The 17,079-nt window shown below is 52.4% G+C and overlaps 8 protein-coding genes across 8 annotated transcripts; 6 read left to right on the plus strand and 2 right to left on the minus strand.

Annotated features, from left to right (window-relative positions):
* Nucleotides 1-415: 415 nt before the first annotated feature.
* On the plus strand, nucleotides 416-1,228 carry BDV17DRAFT_290428 (isoprenoid synthase domain-containing protein; the record flags this gene model as incomplete). The annotated part of the gene is made up of 2 exons (XM_073761907.1): nucleotides 416-507; nucleotides 580-1,228. 2 exons carry the CDS (start codon nucleotides 416-418, stop codon nucleotides 1,226-1,228), a joined length of 741 nt encoding a protein of 246 aa, XP_073616556.1.
* A 35-nt stretch (nucleotides 1,229-1,263) lies between these two features.
* Nucleotides 1,264-1,906, plus strand: BDV17DRAFT_290429 (uncharacterized protein; the record flags this gene model as incomplete). The annotated part of the gene is made up of 2 exons (XM_073761908.1): nucleotides 1,264-1,632; nucleotides 1,712-1,906. 2 exons carry the CDS (start codon nucleotides 1,264-1,266, stop codon nucleotides 1,904-1,906), a joined length of 564 nt encoding a protein of 187 aa, XP_073616557.1.
* Nucleotides 1,907-3,005: 1,099 nt separating this feature from the next.
* On the plus strand, nucleotides 3,006-8,493 carry BDV17DRAFT_290430 (uncharacterized protein; the record flags this gene model as incomplete). Its single annotated transcript, XM_073761909.1, has 3 exons — nucleotides 3,006-3,386; nucleotides 3,464-3,781; nucleotides 3,841-8,493. The coding sequence occupies 3 exons, from the start codon at nucleotides 3,006-3,008 to the stop codon at nucleotides 8,491-8,493; spliced, it is 5,352 nt and encodes a 1,783-aa protein (XP_073616558.1).
* Nucleotides 8,494-8,615: 122 nt separating this feature from the next.
* Nucleotides 8,616-9,130, minus strand: BDV17DRAFT_290431 (uncharacterized protein; the record flags this gene model as incomplete). Its single annotated transcript, XM_073761910.1, has 4 exons — nucleotides 8,616-8,721; nucleotides 8,783-8,848; nucleotides 8,923-9,011; nucleotides 9,065-9,130. 4 exons carry the CDS (start codon nucleotides 9,128-9,130, stop codon nucleotides 8,616-8,618), a joined length of 327 nt encoding a protein of 108 aa, XP_073616559.1.
* Nucleotides 9,131-10,214: 1,084 nt separating this feature from the next.
* BDV17DRAFT_290432 (Alpha/Beta hydrolase protein) lies at nucleotides 10,215-10,776 on the plus strand (the record flags this gene model as incomplete). Its single annotated transcript, XM_073761911.1, has 2 exons — nucleotides 10,215-10,327; nucleotides 10,404-10,776. 2 exons carry the CDS (start codon nucleotides 10,215-10,217, stop codon nucleotides 10,774-10,776), a joined length of 486 nt encoding a protein of 161 aa, XP_073616560.1.
* Nucleotides 10,777-11,198: 422 nt separating this feature from the next.
* BDV17DRAFT_54398 (class I glutamine amidotransferase-like protein) lies at nucleotides 11,199-12,323 on the minus strand. Its single transcript, XM_073764752.1, has 3 exons — nucleotides 12,136-12,323; nucleotides 11,889-12,081; nucleotides 11,199-11,825 (listed from the first exon to the last, which is right to left on the minus strand). Exons 1-3 carry the CDS (start codon nucleotides 12,201-12,203, stop codon nucleotides 11,394-11,396), a joined length of 693 nt encoding a protein of 230 aa, XP_073616561.1. The 5' UTR covers nucleotides 12,204-12,323; the 3' UTR covers nucleotides 11,199-11,393.
* A 228-nt stretch (nucleotides 12,324-12,551) lies between these two features.
* On the plus strand, nucleotides 12,552-14,715 carry BDV17DRAFT_54406 (RCC1 domain-containing protein). Its single transcript, XM_073764753.1, has 4 exons — nucleotides 12,552-12,888; nucleotides 12,949-13,433; nucleotides 13,493-14,319; nucleotides 14,453-14,715. The coding sequence occupies exons 1-3, from the start codon at nucleotides 12,750-12,752 to the stop codon at nucleotides 14,315-14,317; spliced, it is 1,449 nt and encodes a 482-aa protein (XP_073616562.1). The 5' UTR covers nucleotides 12,552-12,749; the 3' UTR covers nucleotides 14,318-14,319; nucleotides 14,453-14,715.
* Nucleotides 14,716-14,725: 10 nt separating this feature from the next.
* BDV17DRAFT_281198 (nucleoside phosphorylase domain-containing protein) lies at nucleotides 14,726-16,372 on the plus strand (the record flags this gene model as incomplete). Its single annotated transcript, XM_073759987.1, has 4 exons — nucleotides 14,726-14,929; nucleotides 14,972-15,610; nucleotides 15,844-15,982; nucleotides 16,071-16,372. 4 exons carry the CDS (start codon nucleotides 14,726-14,728, stop codon nucleotides 16,370-16,372), a joined length of 1,284 nt encoding a protein of 427 aa, XP_073616563.1.
* Between the last annotated feature and the right edge of the window lie 707 nt (nucleotides 16,373-17,079).

Genomic DNA, 17,079 nt, shown 5'->3' on the forward strand with positions numbered 1-17,079 from the left:
TTTCCTTTCTTCACTATGTGCTTTTGTTCTGGTTGCGATTACCGTCCAGCTATGATGCCAGCCTAGTTGGTCATCTTCTCTGCGAACTCGTGCAATGGTAAACCGTATTCCCCCTCTCCTTCATGTCACCAAGAAGATAGGTAAGGTAGGCTGTCGAAAGTCCCCATCACCACTTCCAGTACAAACCGAGCCTTCCCTCCAACTCCTCTTAGCCCAAGTCCGATACAAGTTATCGACTTCGTTGTAAGGATTGGAAAGACCAGCCAGAATTCGCAAGCCAGGATATCGACCTCAATTCCGCCGCGTTGCGGGATTCTGAGATCCTCTCCGGTCCCTTCTGGCCCCCTTCTTAAAACGTACGTGCCATGTCATTTCCCTGGCCCTTTCGACAATTTCCCCTTGATTGACCGCCGCTATGTCAAGGTACTTGTGGATTGCATTGGGTCTACTTGAAGACATCCAATTTTTCTGCTTGCACCCTTCCCAGTTAGGGCACGTTTTCCACCTGTGAGAGACAACCCAGGCATCTCTTCCTAATCGTACCGCGAGTTACTTACAACTGTCTCTGCCTAAAAACAGAATATACAAACGGAATGATGCGTCGGAATTCAAGTTCAACGGACAGTATCTGACCGAATCCCAGAAGATATGCTTCCACTTCCTCGACCAAACGGGCCGAAGCTACAGCGCAGTCATCAAGCAGCTACACCGGGAACTCCTCCTTTCCGTAGCAATCTTCTACCTCATCCTGCGCGGCCTCGATACGATGGAAGATGACCCCTCTCTGGAACAGCAGACAAAAGTCTCCTTACTTCGCGATTTCAAAGACACCATCGAGATCAACGACTGGACCTTCCACGGCAACCGGCCTGAAGAGAAAGATAGGGACTTAGTTGTTCACTTCCACAACGTCCTAGCTGAATACAGAGACCTGAAACCGGCATACCAGGCTATAATCAGGGAAATTGCTGACAAGATGGGCAACGGAATGGCCGACTACGCGTTCAAGCCCGCGATCAAAACCGTATCCGAGTATGACGATTACTGCTTCTACGTCGCCGGCCTCGTCGGCGAAGGCTTAACCCGGCTCTTTGTCGAATCTGGACTCATCGATTCAGTTTTACTGCAGCATTCCAACCTGCACAGGTCAATGGGCCTGCTGCTCCAGAAAACATATTTAAACCGAGACGTGCACGAAGACCACAACGACTTGGCACTTCTGGCCTGAAGAGACCTGGTCGAAGCACGTCGAGGACCAATAGAATGTTCAGCCCCGACCCTGAAAGCCAAGGCGCAGCACTAACCTGCAGCGCCGACATGGTCCTCAATGCCTTGCAGCACGTCGACGACTGCCTACACTACCTCTCTCACCTGAACGAGCAGAGCGTTTTCGAATTCTGCGCTATCCCGCAGGCCATGGCGCTCGCAACGCTCGAACTCTGTTTTCGGAATCCGGAGCTCTTTTGTCGGAACTTGAAGATTTCGAATTGGGATGCGCTGCGCATTATGAGTGAGTCGGGGCAGGGGATGCAGGGTGTTTGTACGGCTATGTGGCGGTATACGCGACGGATTCGGCGCAGAAATGGTGAAGGTGATTCTAGTTTCCGAGAGATCGATATGGTTTGCGACAGGGTATGTTTTGGATTCATTCAGGCTGCGCTGCGCTACCTTGTTCTGTGTCCAGGATTAGGAATGTAGCTAACAGGAGTAGATCGAGAAAAGCATCGATACGTTGCTCAAATTACATGATGCCCATGGATTTAGGCACAAGGGCGTCAATCATTCACCGATAAACCAGCTCTGCTCCAGCCTGACCTACGAGGTGGTGGGTGGCATGGTCCTGATTCTGTCTGTCGCCATTGTGGTGTACCTACCAGCTGTATCTATGAATACTTCATCAAACTAGTCGGAAGCCAAATGACGAGACTGGGAAGACAAGGCACTACTTTTTTGGAAACAACGGTAACGGTAGGCCGAGAAGAGACCCCGGAAGTCAGGACTGATATTTCTCTTCACCACCATTGAGGTAGAAAGGTTCTCCAATGTTTCGAATCCTTTTCTGTGTGCTTCTTTACGCTGAGACAAATTTTCTATGTGAGCTTCGCCCAATCAGAATTCCCATCATCAGGTGACGAATCTGTGAGAATATTGTTAAGATATATTCTTGCGTACCCAAAGCCAAAAGACCATATGTTTCTGACTAATAAACCTGCCTAAAAAGTTTAACGACGACACCTGAAGTGGGGGAGTCATAGCTGATAACCGTACGATGAGGGTGAGTAGCATTGAAGGTTGAGCGCGTAAGCACTGGCTGAACATGACACTTTCATTTTTCGTCCGTCAATCGAAACTTGACGAAGTCACGATAAGCTGATGAGAGGAACATCCTGGCACCTACCTACCCACCTGTAACAAGCCAGCTATACCAGGCTTCCCCTGTTCAGTATCACAACGCCAAACGCCAAACAGCCCGCAGGATAGCCAGGAATAGCAAAGCCGGCATGTCGAACCCCTAACCGCAAAGGGCTGCAAGGCTGTGGCCGCTTGCAGCATCTAACAATGGCGCGAAAGGCTGAAGTTGTTCTCAGAGTGACTGACTGTCCGACGACAAACAGCGAGGCTGTCCAATAACAACGACACCAATGCAAGGCTGGCAGCGTGGCCTTCCGCAGTACACACGCCAAGCCCGTACTGGCCCCATGTGGTGCACTCAAAGCAGGGTCTTAATATCGGAGACGCCGTGCTATTGGGGTAAGCTGAAAGCCGCCCCAAATGCAGTCAGTGCTCGGCCACGCTGCGGGCTGCCATCGAGAAGGTTGGATCGATTGTGCTGAAGTCGAAGGAAACGAAATGTGAAGGGAAGGCTGGGGTCGAAGCTGTTATAAGTGCAGAGGCGGAAGGGCTCGTCTCTCGTGTCAGCAGCCTATGCCATCCTCTCTAGCTGGAGATCTTTCATACCGTTCTCATGGTCATTTGACAGTTCAGTTTTCTGAGCGGCACTTACGATGTCCTCCCTTCAATCCACTGAGACCCTGGCGACAGGCCTGCGGTGCTTGACGAAGCCACCGAACCCAACAAAGCACAATGAAGAAAAGGCAGTAGATATCGTCGCCGTTCACGGTCTGGACGGTAGCTTAGATAACGGGAGTTGGATTGCTGAGAAGGGTATTTTCTGGCTGCGCGATCTCCTCCCCAGAGACCTTCGACATGCGAGGGTGTTTGCGTTTAGCTATAACGCGAGAGCGCTCTTTACCGGGAACCCAACCCTGCTAGAGAGCGTTGCAAACAGTCTGGTGACTGAGCTGGCGCTGGCTCGCAGGCGGACTTCGTCGACGCGACCGCTCGTCTTCATAGGCCATGGATTTGGTGGGTTTGTGGTTGAAGCTGTGCGTCTGCCACTACGAGGAATGTCCCCTTCGTATAAAATGGGCTGGCGCTGATCTTTAATGCCATGGCTTCACAGGCAACAAACTACGACCGCGCTCATAGCACACCATTCCCAAAATTCGAAGATTATCTGAAGAAAATCATCTTTCTGAGCACGGCGCAATCACAGTCGCCGGACATACCGTGGCCGATTGTCCTGGTCAACTGTGCCAAAGACAGTTTGACTGGTAGGAGCTCTTTGGCGACGCCGGATATTGAAGTGCTGGAATCGGTACACAAGAACGCAGAGTCGCTACGCGACCTCGCTGCCCTTGCGAGGAAGCACGCCGTTCGTCTTAAAGTTAGGGTTCTTGCGTGCTACGAGGACGTTCCCACTCCGCCGCACCAAGCATGTGTATGGCTCCATGATTACTAGTACAGCGACGAACAAGATCTGACTTTACCTTTTACCAGAGTGTCACCGAGGCCCACGCGGCACACGGCACCAAGGGTGAGACGATTTTGAAGATGCCCGGTTGTGACTACCATTCCATTGCGCGCTTTGCAAGCAGGGAGGACAAGAACTATATTGCGATCGTGTCCGCTATCAAGAAGGTGCTCAAGCCTGCCTCCAATGGCATACAGCCAGAAGGAGAAAAACCCGTCATGAAAGTTGCAGAGAAGCAGCCTACACCGGCGCGCCAGTCTAGGGCTTCTCAACAGAGTATGTCCCACACACCCCGTCTAAGCCGTGCACCACCTGACCGAGCAGTCCATAATCCCATTGCCGCTCACGGCCCAGTAGCAGCGCAGCCGGCCCAACCCGGACCTGTGCAGCAGCAGCCACCGTCTACAGAGTCTAGGGATATCAAAGCAAGCCCAGCTACAACGCGACGAGCGGGTCCGTTCAAGGATACCCCTCATGGGGTCCCACCACACCCGCGGTCCCTCTCGGTGTCTGTTCTTTCCAGCATATCCACTTCGACGCCATCCGTGCTGGCCTCGGGCCTCCAGTCCCATGCAACGGCTACCAACAAGGTAGGTGGACCAGCTCTTGCAGATACGCAACCACGAAGCAGGAACGCACTACCATCGAGCCTTGCTATACAGGCACCAACCCGACATTTATCGTTGGGCGAAAACATTCCACAAGACTTCTCTCGCAATGAGTTCCAGATCAATGTAACCACGCAGAACATATCCTTGAATGCGTCGAGTCAGCAGAGTCCACCAGCTGCAGCATCACAAGCGCCTGACACGATGGTGTCTCAAACATACAAGCCCTTCCGACCTGTATCACAGCCGCCACCCCAGGGGACTGCACCATTACAGACGCCCAGGATACCGGCAAAACCAGGACACCTCCAGCAGACGCCACCAACGACATCCAGGTCGACATCACATGGGCTTCCGTCGAAGCACAGTAGCGCCACCCCAAAACAGCCTAACATCGGTGCCCTGTTGCATGAGAGTCTACGGCCAGGACCTATGAGCGAAGGAAGCCTACCAGCCCAGACAACCATATCTCCTGCTCCAGCACTAGGACCAAAGCCTGCACAACCGATTCCACCCATCGGCACTCAGACCAACACCAGTTCAGCAGTTGTCCCCGGTCCAACCCAACATCAAAACAAACCGATTACCAAGGACTCCTTGTTGCCTGCGGGTCCCCCACCAGCAACGGCACTCCAGTCAAGAGTGCCAGGGCATAGACAGGCCGTAAGTAAGGGTATTTCCTCAGCACCCGTCCCTTCGCCTGGGATTCGCCGTCCAGAACAGAGCACGGCAAAACCTCTCCCAAGTCGAGCTCCTCCTGTTTCATCGACTGCGCCTAGCACAAGCGGCAAAGAAGCAGTAAATAGAGGCGTTCCTGCAAGCTTGTCAGTGACTAAACCAACTGCGGCGCCTTCTCAGGCCGAGCCCACTGGTCCTTCAGGCACAAGAAGTCTTCCGCTGCAACGTGGCCTTCCAGGACCCCATCCACCTATCATGGAACACCCGGCTGCTGGCCCCAATGCAAAGCCGCTGCTGCGGTCGTCAATATCTGGCCCTCCCTCTGGAAATGCTCCAAAAAGACCCACGGTACCTACAGCAGGCGGCAGTCCTTCCATGCGGTCATCGATATCCGGCCCTCCAGGTGCCCTCACGCTCGGTCGGCCAAAAGCACTGTCCACTGGTAACGCACCGGCCAACACACGTCCAACTCCACCTTCAATGACAGGTCCTCGCGGTCCACCAGCTCCAAGGCATCCTCCAGCACCATCGCGCGCAACGGGCCCAACAGAGAGGAGTTCAGTAGCCGGTGCCCCAGCCCCTTCCCTTCCGCGCGGACTACAGGCAGGCCCAGCAACCCCCGCAAAGAAGCCCGGCTTCTTGGACAAACTATTCGGTTCCGGCAGTTCGCGACATTACGAAAGTACACGAAGCCTCGGTGGCAGTGGATCGCAGAAGCCCGGTCCAGCGGCACCATACAAGCCCTACCGTGCGCCACCGTCCACCTCGGCAGGCGAGCCGTCCAAGCCGCGTATATCAACTGGTCTGGGGTATACATCAACGCATCCAGGCCATTCGGCCGGGCATCCAGGTGGAAAATCTAACGATCCTCATCACCCCTCCTCGCATGGGGGCCATCATGGCGGTCATCGGGCCACGCACCATCACGGGCATCATCACCCTGCAGATCACGGGTGGCACGGGCACGACCATGGGCGTGGCTATGCCCACGGTGACGGGCAATCTCCTGGTCACTGGCCTAATAATCAGCACAACCCTGATTACTATCCTGATCAACGACCCCAATACAGTGGGTCAGGCTGGGTGTATCCTGGGTACTACCCCGGCCCACACGGCACCCTAATTGCGGACCCTGCTCAACGGCCAACATCGCCGACTAAGAGTGAACCCAGTACTTCGGGCTCTGAGCAGATTGGCAAGCCAAGGCCAACAGATGAGGCGAAGCCAACTAATGAACCAGAGGACATTATCAAGCGCACCGATGAAACTAAGCCCAGAGTTTCTGGACTAGAGGGCATAAGTCCTCCTACCTCTGTTCCTGGGGTTGGTGAAGATGAGAAGCCAGCAGAGCCTCACAAAACCAACCCGAGTCAAGGACAGCAGGATATTCAAAACTCCAGCAACCGTACGGTCGTGCAGATGGAAGACTCTGACAAGCATAGTTCCGGCCAGCTGACGGACGAACCCATAGACCCTAGTCTGCACAATCACAGCTCGAAATCGCAATTGCAGAACCCCAAGACTGCGGCTTTCCCGACGGAATATGGAGTTCAACAAGCAGAAGGAAGCGCGCCGCAGGAATATTCACGCTTGTCACAATACCAACCATACCATCGCGAGCTGGGCTTCATAACCCATGATAAACAGGGGAATACTGGAGCGGAAATACCTCGGTCAATACTACAGAACGAGACGCCCGTTCATATCAGCGAGTCAATCTACCCAGTCGACAGAGGATTGCCGTCCGATGCGCTCAAGGACCCAATGTACCCCACCGGTCATTTTACAGACAAACGGGAATCGCCCCTATATTCGGTAGCGCAAACACCGGGACAGTATACTGCATACCAGAATCCGAGCTCCCTTGTCGATGCGCCAGACCGAACCCTCCCGAGCGAACCTGTTAAAACCCAAGGGTCACTGACCAGGGATTTGCAAGCAGATATCAGCCGGGAAGATGGACGAGCACAGTATGGTGCGGCCTCGAGTGAACATCCGTACTCAAATCCACCTTCGGAGCCAATTCTGCTCCAGCCACAGAACGAAACTCCCGAGTCAAAATCCCAGATGTTCCGTTTTGAACAGCCGGGCTCTATCAAGCACTCTGAATCTGGGGACAGAAGTCTAGGGCTGCCTACAGATGCACAAGATCCCACCCAAGGCGCAGCAACACAACCTCAGTACGCACCATACACATATACACCATACTCGCCGCCTATACCCTACACACAGCCCAGTATTCCAGCTCCGACTACAGGTACAGAATACCAAGGCCAGCAGGGGACATACCTTCCCGGATCTCAGTTCCCGCAGCAGCAACAATCTGCCGCCCAGCACCCCCGTGGCACATCCGAAATACACTCGGGATATACTGCCAGTAATCAAAATAAAGGTGGGCACTCCGGTCTCAAAATTGCCGCCGGTGCGGTGGTCGGAGCAGCTGTTGGTGGCTTGGCTACGGCAGGGATTATGAGCGCGCTGCAGGACGAGCATGCCTCTGTCTCAGAAGAGCACTCTGACATTCGAGCACGATCATGTGACGGGAATGCTTTCCCTGAGGAGACTCATGATAGAGATGGTGAGGAAAGCGCAGGATGGGGAACGGACTCCGTCACTGGTCCCGAGGATAGTGATGAGGATGTCAGCGACTGGGGAGAAAACGAAACGCATTATGATGGCACAACGCAAGAGCCTTTGGCTGGCGAGCATAAATCTCCTAGCGGGGTCGGACACGCTGCGGATTTTCAATCACACAATGACGAGCAGGTGCAGTATGACCACGATGTGTATAGTGAAAACAGTGACTCCTTCTACGAGCAAGGTGTCCAAACAGATATCGCCACCCCTGATGTTTCCGACTGGAGCAGCGAGCCAGAAGACACCGGCCCAAATGATATGGACGAGGGTGACAGCCAACAGAGGTCTGATGCTGGGTTGGATCAGTCGGACGACCAGAGTGAATACCACGACCACGGCGCTGGAAGTGACGAGGATGAGCAGAATTCGGATCACGAGGAAGGAGAACATGGCATGGAGTACTCTGAGTTCCAAGGCCAGGCAGTGTATGAGAACCAGGATTTCGGAAACGATGCCGAGGTGAGCGGTTCGGAAGATGAATATCAACACGATGAGGAGCAAGAAGCATACCAGTACCAGCCTGAGTACGAGCCCGAACCAGAATACCAAGCGGAACATGAGCAGGAGGTCCAACCAGAATACCAGCCCGATTACTTCCTGTACCAGGAATACGAGCCGGAATATCAACAGGAGGAGTACGATGAGCAAATAGGTTATGGAGACTACGAAGACTCTGGCAACTACGAGGAACAGCCCGATTATGGTGGTTATGAGGACGACGGATATGAGTATGACGAGGACGGTGAATATGAATAGCATGTTTAGTATGAGCCCAGAATGACACGCGGAACATTTCCTTCCGCATAAATATTGAGAATTGGGGTTTCGGGATCCCACTTGCTGTTGTCTATACAGATCTAACACAAAACACAACGAAGCTAGAGCTGAATGCAAGTAGCAGACTGGGCGAGACCGGGCAAAACGGTATACTCATCGTAGCTGAACACCTGTTTGAGCGGCGCTCTACACTCTGGGCCCAATGACCTGTGAGTTTGAGGATATATTAGCAGAAGCCAGACCTGGAAGGAGTGAAGGGGTGACGTACGCAAAGAATATGCATTTGAACAATTTACCAGATTCAGATTGCGGGTTGAATGCCACTTCGTTGGCACTGGTGTCACGGTCAGTATTTGTTGATTGAACGGTGTAGTACGTAGTATTATCGAGGGAGAGGGATGCGCTCACGCGATGGGTAACTCGGTGCAATTTGTGCCGACGCTGAGGGAGACGGTAGCCTTAGTCCAGTTTGGACTGTCGGCGTAGTTTCGAACCAACTAAAATTGTGAGATGGGCAGGGCAACAATGTTCATGGTAAGCAGATACTCACGATGTCGACTGCGAGGGAGCTGGAAGCCAGGAGGGCAGGGGGCAATGTCAAGGCGGAGAGCTTCATTTTGAGGGTTGGAAACGGCTTTTTCGACGGAGTTAGAGTTAAAAGATGAAAGAGAGAGAGAACCGCGGGCAGTTGAAGTTGCTGGAAGACAAAACGGTCATGGGGAGATCGATTGCTGGTATTTAAGCTGTAAAGGACAACAAGGGAGAGACTTCCTTGCTTGCTATACATGAGCTGGCTTCCACTGTAGATTGCAGCTCTGCATATACCTGTATCTAAACCTTGCGCTTCTCTGCTCGAAGTTGCTAGGAGGCCGACGATGGAACGACTCAAAAAGCCCGTCTGCACACATGTAAGGAGAAAAAACCTGCACCTTTGCAACCGAATCATGAAGCTCTTAGCAAATCGTCCTTGTTCTTTCTATGCATTTCGCAACTAGCTGTGCAGATCACAATATGGGTGCTGTCAGCACCATATCTGGGTTCGAGGATTGGCACGTAAACGAGCTAGGACCTCAACACAGGGCAAACCATACCATCTTCGCGGCAACAGAACACCAGAAGCAAGGCGACTGAACACAGGATCCGGGCCGCAGTTCGTGCATCGTATGAGCCGCAAGGGGTCCAGCTCCAAGATCCCCTTATTCTCAGACCAGCGAGTCGAGCCTTGTCACAAGTACTGCTATCCATGTTGTGGTGGTGAGGGCGTTGGCGATACACTTTCTCGTTTGACAGAGCAGATGATCTCAATTGCTTTAAGGATATCCCTACAGTACAACAGGTTCTAGGTTCGTCTGGCCCTTGAGGTTTACGAGCTACAAGAGTCCTCAACCAAGCCGGGCTCTTACTCGACGCTCGTTCTTGCGCCTTGAGAAACTTGCTTCCTTACTCGACGCATGTCTGCCAGGTGCTCGATTACCCGCCCGCAACTACCAACAAGGGGCTCGAAGCACAGAGATCGTAGCCCGCCCAAGAATATTTGTGGAATGGGTACTATGTATAGCGCGATCATCGATAAGTGAAGTGAGAATGGCGAGACTTAACATCATTTGTGAAACCAACGCATTCACGATATCCTCAAGGATCTTACAGTGCGTGGAGTTGAAAACAAATTGAGACCTCAGGACCGTTTATGGCGCATGAGAATGCTCTCACGAGGATGGAATCCAATCTATTCATTCTCCTCTGCTCCCCGTGAAGAACCTCCGGCGACAGTCGGGCTGGCCATTTCATCTAGCCCTTTGGCTTTACTCGCCTGGTACGTCCAGCCCTATATATCATATTTCCTGCACGAGAACCGACATAATGATACTAACGCCCCATTCCCTACCCAGGATCGGCGAAAAACACCTCGAATGGACAGACCCATCACACCCTCTCCCACTAGATACAATCCTCGCAATGACGAGTTTCTACTGGTTTACATCGACGTTCCCGCGCGCCCTATATTACGCGGACCTAGTCAAAAACTTCCTAGCGGGCAAACCGCACCCGGTGTCGAAGACCCAGCCATTGGGGTATCCTGTCTTTCCGTATGATCTTGCGCTTGTTCCGGAGTGTTGTTGGATGAGAGAACTTTTTCCGAACTTGGTTTACTTTAAGAGGCATGAGAGGGGTGGTTATTTTGGGGCCCTTGAGCGGCCGGAGGCGTTTTTGGGGGATGTTGAGGGGTTTCTCCTGAGGGTTAGACAGGTTGTGAGGGGTTAGGGAGGGGGCTTATTTAAATGGATTAACGGGGGTTTTTCTTCCCTTTTCCTGGTTTGTATACAGTCGCTTTGGGGGGTTTTTTTTTATTCTTGCTCTCTGTGGTTTTGCCGTGTTCATAAGGATGTTCGATGTTGTATGTTTAGCGAATCCACGATCCTACTGACCATGAGTCTAGGGGAATAAATCTGATGAAGAGCGAGAATAGGGGTCAATGTCAAAGCACTATAAGCCTCGATCGACTATCTCTCGGCAAAGATAGAGAGAACGGTTTGATTGAGTGAGGTATCTAATAATGCTCTTCAAACGGCCGCCCAGCGCTCCCGCGCCGGTCTATGCAGGCAAACGGTCGGACCTTCAACCTCTGAAAATTTAGGCTTCACCAGTGCCTCACTAAAGTTATTGGATGTCTTGCTGGATCACCACCGGGACTTAGCATGTTTGGTATGTCTAGTGCTAAAGCCAAAGAGTGTTGAGATAGCACGTTATGTATTCACGGCTTCAGATATATATGAGGTAGCTCGGATACGGAGTCTGTGCAATCACGTTGTCAAACTGAGGAGAGGTAGGAGCTTCCGCAACATTACAAGAAGATATCCTACGCTCTGATAACCAGTATTCTAATGGCTCTTCGCATCATCATCGCGATACTCAACATCCCGCTCAGGCCAGTTCCCAAAAGCCGCCGCCATTTCGACCAACCCTTTACCACCCCAAACACTCCTCGCAAAGGCAACGACCATGTCAAGCCCATTGAGTAGAACACCTGTAGTCCAGACCTTGCCGTCGTTTACATACCGCTTGTCAACCCAGTTCGTACCTGGTGCAGTCCCTCTCAGCATGGGCAGGAGCTGGCGCGGGGCCGTAGCGGTCTTTCCTTCGAGAAGGCCAGCGGACAGGACGGGTTCAAAACCGCCGCAGACGCAAAGGAGTGCTGCACAGGACTCATGAGTTTTGCGAAGAAAGGCAAGCTCGGTCTCACTCGCGCGGTAGGAGAATTGGGCTGCGCCGAGGAGGATGATGTCTAGTTGGGGACAGGTGATGAAGGAGTGCTGCGGGGAAAGATTGTTAGCAAACAGTTCAGACCACTAAGGTAAATTAGAGGATATACGTACTGTCGGAACAACACTCATACTCCCCGTCAGTGAAGCAGGTGTCTCGCCGGTTTCGGTAATCCAATGGAAGACAAAGTCTGGAGCTTGGGCTTTCAGCTCGTCGGGGCAGAGCGACGCAGGGAAATCCTTGAGGAAGCTGCGGCTAATAGAGGAGAAGAATCCGACAGGGGCAATATCGAGCATCTCGGTTGTTCTGTGCGATATTGAAGTCAGTTTGGCATACATAGAGGGGAGGGTTAGGGCATACGAGTTAAGGAGGACCACGCCGACATGGATTGGGCGGCTCGGGTTGCGAAGGTCGATTGGGGAAGGCATAGTCGAAGTGTATTAGAAGTCCCTTGGTTGCTAAAGCTCTTGCTAATGCTGTTGTGGCCTGTTGTAATCGAGGGCCATTCCCAAGACTCTTATAGATCCTCCTTGAGGCAGGCCGGCTATACTTTCCATCCGCCCTCCGTGCCCGCTTAGACTTGCCATCCGCTACCTGCCATCAGACGATGCTTCTCGCATTCCAGGCGCCCATTTTCAGAGAAATCATTTGGCTGATCCTAGTATAGCACGCGCTGCAGAATTGCTAATTTCAGATATTTTCTCTGTGCTGGAGCTGGACAGAGGATGTGGAGTGTTGATATTGACAGTTGAAGATCGGCCATATGGACACGCCCCACCGGGAGAATGCACGCGCGTGGAGCTGGCAGGGCGTGGTAGAAAGAAAGCTCCGGGGCAGTGGCCGTAAGGGAACGGCCTAGGCCCAAAGCAGCAATCCACAAACAACGAGATCAAGTCACGGGATCGCGGCCTGGGGATGTCGACTCATTCTTTCATTCTTTCACTTCTCCTTTAATATCTTCGAACCTATCAGCAATGCCGCAATCAAGGACATCAACGACGCAGAAGCGCGCTGCTTCCCGGAATACAAGCGGAGCTTCCACCGCAGCGAAGCGGAAAGGCGCGCAAACCGGACGAGATGTGGGAAGGAGCCAACGACAGCGACTTGAATCCGGTGATTAACCCCTTTACTCTCATCGATTCTCATTCTTCCACTAATATTTCAATTTACCAGTGCAAACGACGCCATCTCACAAGAACCCCCGTCCTACAAAACGTCTCGACATCTACGTCTTCGGCACAAACTGCTACGGCGAACTCGGTCTCGGCGACGCCACAAAGAAAACCGAACTCCCCCGGCCCGTACTCAACCCAAAGCTCCCGGCCGACACAGTGGGAGTCACATATCTAACAATCGGAGGCGTCCACTCTGCCGCGATAACGCACGATAACCGGATACTCACGTGGGGCGTGAATGACGACGGGGCGCTGGGAAGGGATACGACTCAGAGCCCCGAGGATGTCAAGATGAAAGATGCAGGGGATGAGGAGAGTGATGACGATGATGAGGCAAACTATAATCTGAAGGAGGGGACGCCGTTGCCTGTCGATGATTCGAATTTCCCAAAGGGAACGGTCTTCACCCAGTTGGCTGCGACGGGGAGTGCGACCTTCGCGCTTACGGAAGATGGGCTCGTCTATGGGTGGGGGACGTTCACAGTGAGTCGCCAATCTAATACGTTCATAATTCCGCCAAGTGATATTGACATGAGGAATAGGATAACAGCGGATCAAAACAATTTTCCCCAACTGTCAAGATTCAGAAAACACCGACTCTCATGCCCGGTCTCAGCAAAGTGACCCAACTGTCGGCCGGCGCGGAACACGTCTTAGCCCTGACGTCCGACCGTGTCGTCTTCGGTTGGGGTAGCAATGAGCAACAACAGCTCGGTCGACGCCGCGTAACCCGAAACGCACCATCCAACCTCACACCAGCCGAATGTGCCGTCCCGTCAAATATAGTCAGTATCGGCACGGGATCCTACCACTCCTTCGCAGTCGATAAGTCCGGACACGTATATGGCTGGGGCTCGAATAATTTCGGTCAGACGGGGATATTCTCGAGCGCGGGACAAAATAACGCGATCGTACCATATCCGACAAAGGCGACGACCTTGAAGGGGGTTAGCCAGATACAAGGTGGGAAGGATCATAGTCTTGCTATAACGCAAGAAGGTCGGTGTTTATCGTGGGGTCGGATCGATAACAAAGCACTGGGCGTCAATGCCAAAGACCTCGACCCATCGAGCATCATCCTTGATGCATATGACAGACCGCGCATTTTGAAGGCTCCGACAGCCCTGGAGATCCAGAACCCTGTTTCACTAGGTATAGGGACCGATCATTCCTTTGTCATCACGGACAACGGTCATGCCTACAGCTGGGGATTCAACGTACAGAGACAGGCTGGGCAGCCTGGAGACATCGACGAGGTTGAATACCCAACCCTTTTGAGCAACAAGCATGTCGATGGGAAGAAGCTTGTCCTAGCGGCTGCGGGAGGGCAGTTTAGCATCGTTGCTGGGGAGCATAGTGCCAAGTGACGGTAAGGAATAACATAGATAGACTGCATTCTTCGCCACCTGTAATTTGATTTATGTTTGCAACAACAATGTATATCCATCCAGGCTCCAGCATTCCGTGGAACGTTACTGACGGGGACTCCTCGACACCTGCAGAGACCACGAAACCTGAGGCTTGTTTTGATTCCTCGCTTTCCGTCCATTGGTCCTGCCAAGTGAGGCTGCATATATGGTCCCCAGCCTTGAACTCAGCCTGACGCGGCCGACGATCCCCTGCACGATAAAGTGTGTGACTGCACCACGGAGCCTTTGCCATCGAGGGGCTGTGAGGTGCATATCCGCTGCCTTTCGGTCTCATCCTGCTTCCCCATTTCACTCAACTCAATGTCAAATTTTTGTTTTTTATCGCTTTAGATGCAGGGCATAATAATGTCCCCTGATGACTATACGACCGGCTGGATCTGCGCCCTCCCTTTGGAGGTGGCTGCAGCAAGCCTTGTTTTGGACGCGACTCACCCTCCGCTTCGCCAGCCTCGCCGTGACCAAAACTCCTACATTCTGGGCGAACTTGCTGGTCACAACGTTGTTGTCGCATGTCTACCAGCTGGGTTATATGGATCAACTTTCGCAGCGGTTGTCGCTGCATAGATACGCTCGACATTCCCTGCGGTTCAGATAGGGCTGATGGTCGGTATCGGTGATGGTGTTTCGTCGCACTCTGCGGATATCGGGCTGGGTGATGTTGTCGTCAGCCAGCCCCAAGGACAATTTTCCGGTGCCGTCAAGTATGACTTCGGAAAAACGGTTATCTCTGGCCATTTTCAACGTATTGGGGCCTTGAACATGCCGCCACCCGCACTGCTCACAGCACTGGCCAAAGTTCAAGCGAACCATATGATAGAAGGAAATGCGCGACTCGAGCCATATATGACAAAGGCGATGATGACAGACACGCAGACTGGACCAGGTCTTTTTCGTAGGCCAGCGAAAGGCCACGACCAGCTTTATGAAATTTGCTACACCCATGAAGGCTCTGCGACTGACTGCCGTAACTGCGATTTTATGTGCGTCGTCGAGCAGCGTCCGCGGACATCGGAGGAACCTCATATTCACTATGGAACTATCGCTTATGGTAATCAAGTTCGAGGCCGAATCTCTGAGGAACTTGGTATCTTATGTTTTGAAATGGAGGCTGCGGGATTAATGAATCATTTTCCGTGCCTGGTGGTGCGGGGAATCTCGGATTATGCAGACTCACACAAGAATAAAGAGTGGCAAAGATACGCGGCTCTGGCAGAGGCGGCTTTTTGCCAAGTATTTGCTGTGGGAGGTTCCAGCACAGCTTCTCGGTAGTCCTTTGGCTGGCACGAACGACTCACTGCCTGAGGGTAAGTATATACCCGCTTAAGACATGACTAATACTAGTATATATAAATTGGCCTGTCCCATATGATATAGGTGAGTTTAACGTCCGATTCAGATCAATTAACTTGCCTCCCGTCCGTTATTTTGTTGGCCGAGACACCGAGATGGTGAAGATGAAATAGGCATTTCAGCCTGATAGTCCGAATCAGACGGTCGTTCTCCATGGCGTCGCGGGGACCGGGAAGACGCAAGTTGCCCTGGCGTACATCACCATGCAATATCTGCACGTGTATTCTGTTATATTTTGGCTCGACGCTTCCAGTGAGGGCCGGCTCGCTTGGAGCTTCCTGGAGATGGCAAATCGCATTGCCTAAGACCATAATTCAATGCATACCCTTCAGGAAAATAGTCCACGCACACGATGCCACTGCACCCGTTCGCGCGGTCAGAGTCTGGCTTGGGTTGTGGAACAATGATCGGTGGCTGCTGGTGTATGATTGTTATGAGGCGCAGGGCATTGGAGACCTCGGCGAACAAAACGAGATATATGATCTCAAGAATTTTCTTCCGGAGATATGGCAGGCCCATATCATAATCACGACCACAAAGCCAGGCGTCGAGCTGGGAACCCAAGTACACGTGAAGAAATTTCGTAACATGGAGCAGAGTCTTGAGGTTTTAGCTCAGGGTCTTTGGCTAAGGCTGGGGTAGTGACCGAGAAATAACCTACTAAAGCAAGAGGATTCCCACTGTCGAGGCCTATGCAATCAGGGGGGAGGAGCAAGTAGGAAACGTGCTGCCCATTGCACAATTGTCAGAGGCAGCCCTCGTTCCTTCACGCGCGCACCTCGCCACCATTTTTCTCTCGTGATGGACTCTGCTATGTTTGATTTTGTCTTGGATATCGATCTATATAGACGAAATTTGAATTATTTGCTGTGCTGTAATCAAGCTCTAGAACAAAAGTACATGGAGTAAATGAAGGATGCAATACTCGAATTGTAGAATGATGCACAAGGTATACATCAAGAAGTGCCACGTCTGGGAGCTGAATTGATACATGCATGATCCTATGCCAGTCCTTCACCGTTTAGTCCCCACCCGCCACTTGTCAGGCGACGGGCCTTTGATGGCCGATATTGGTTTGTATGTAGACTTTGCAGCAGAGGAGCTAAGACAGACTGAGAAGCCCAACAAGCATTGAGGCTGACCTCTCGTGTTCCTGACTCGGTGTTCAACCTTGGCTTTCAACCACATGCTGTGGTTGACGGCACTCGAAACATGGCTGGCATCAAACCACAACATCGCCCGTCGAAGTACGGGTCTGCGGAGCGTTGAAGGCATCAGTCGCCACTTGAATAATCAGGGGGAAACAATCATCGCAGATGTTACAACAACAACCATCCCAGGAACTGGAA

The sequence above is a fragment of the Aspergillus undulatus genome (assembly GCF_047715775.1).
Source record: "Aspergillus undulatus strain CBS 261.88 unplaced genomic scaffold BDV17scaffold_18, whole genome shotgun sequence".
Taxonomy (NCBI): Eukaryota; Fungi; Ascomycota; class Eurotiomycetes; order Eurotiales; family Aspergillaceae; genus Aspergillus; species Aspergillus undulatus.

Coding starts and splice junctions, on each gene's coding strand:
- BDV17DRAFT_54398 (XM_073764752.1), bottom strand. CDS start 12,203: ATGCCTTCCCCAATCGACCTTCGCAACCCGAGCCGCCCAATCCATGTC. Junction 12,082..12,135: donor GGCGTGGTCCTCCTTAACTC/GTATGCCCTAAC, acceptor AATATCGCACAG/AACAACCGAGATGCTCGATA. Junction 11,826..11,888: donor GTATGAGTGTTGTTCCGACA/GTACGTATATCC, acceptor CTTTCCCCGCAG/CACTCCTTCATCACCTGTCC.
- BDV17DRAFT_54406 (XM_073764753.1), top strand. CDS start 12,750: ATGCCGCAATCAAGGACATCAACGACGCAGAAGCGCGCTGCTTCCCGG. Junction 12,889..12,948: donor ACGACAGCGACTTGAATCCG/GTGATTAACCCC, acceptor TCAATTTACCAG/TGCAAACGACGCCATCTCAC. Junction 13,434..13,492: donor ATGGGTGGGGGACGTTCACA/GTGAGTCGCCAA, acceptor CATGAGGAATAG/GATAACAGCGGATCAAAACA.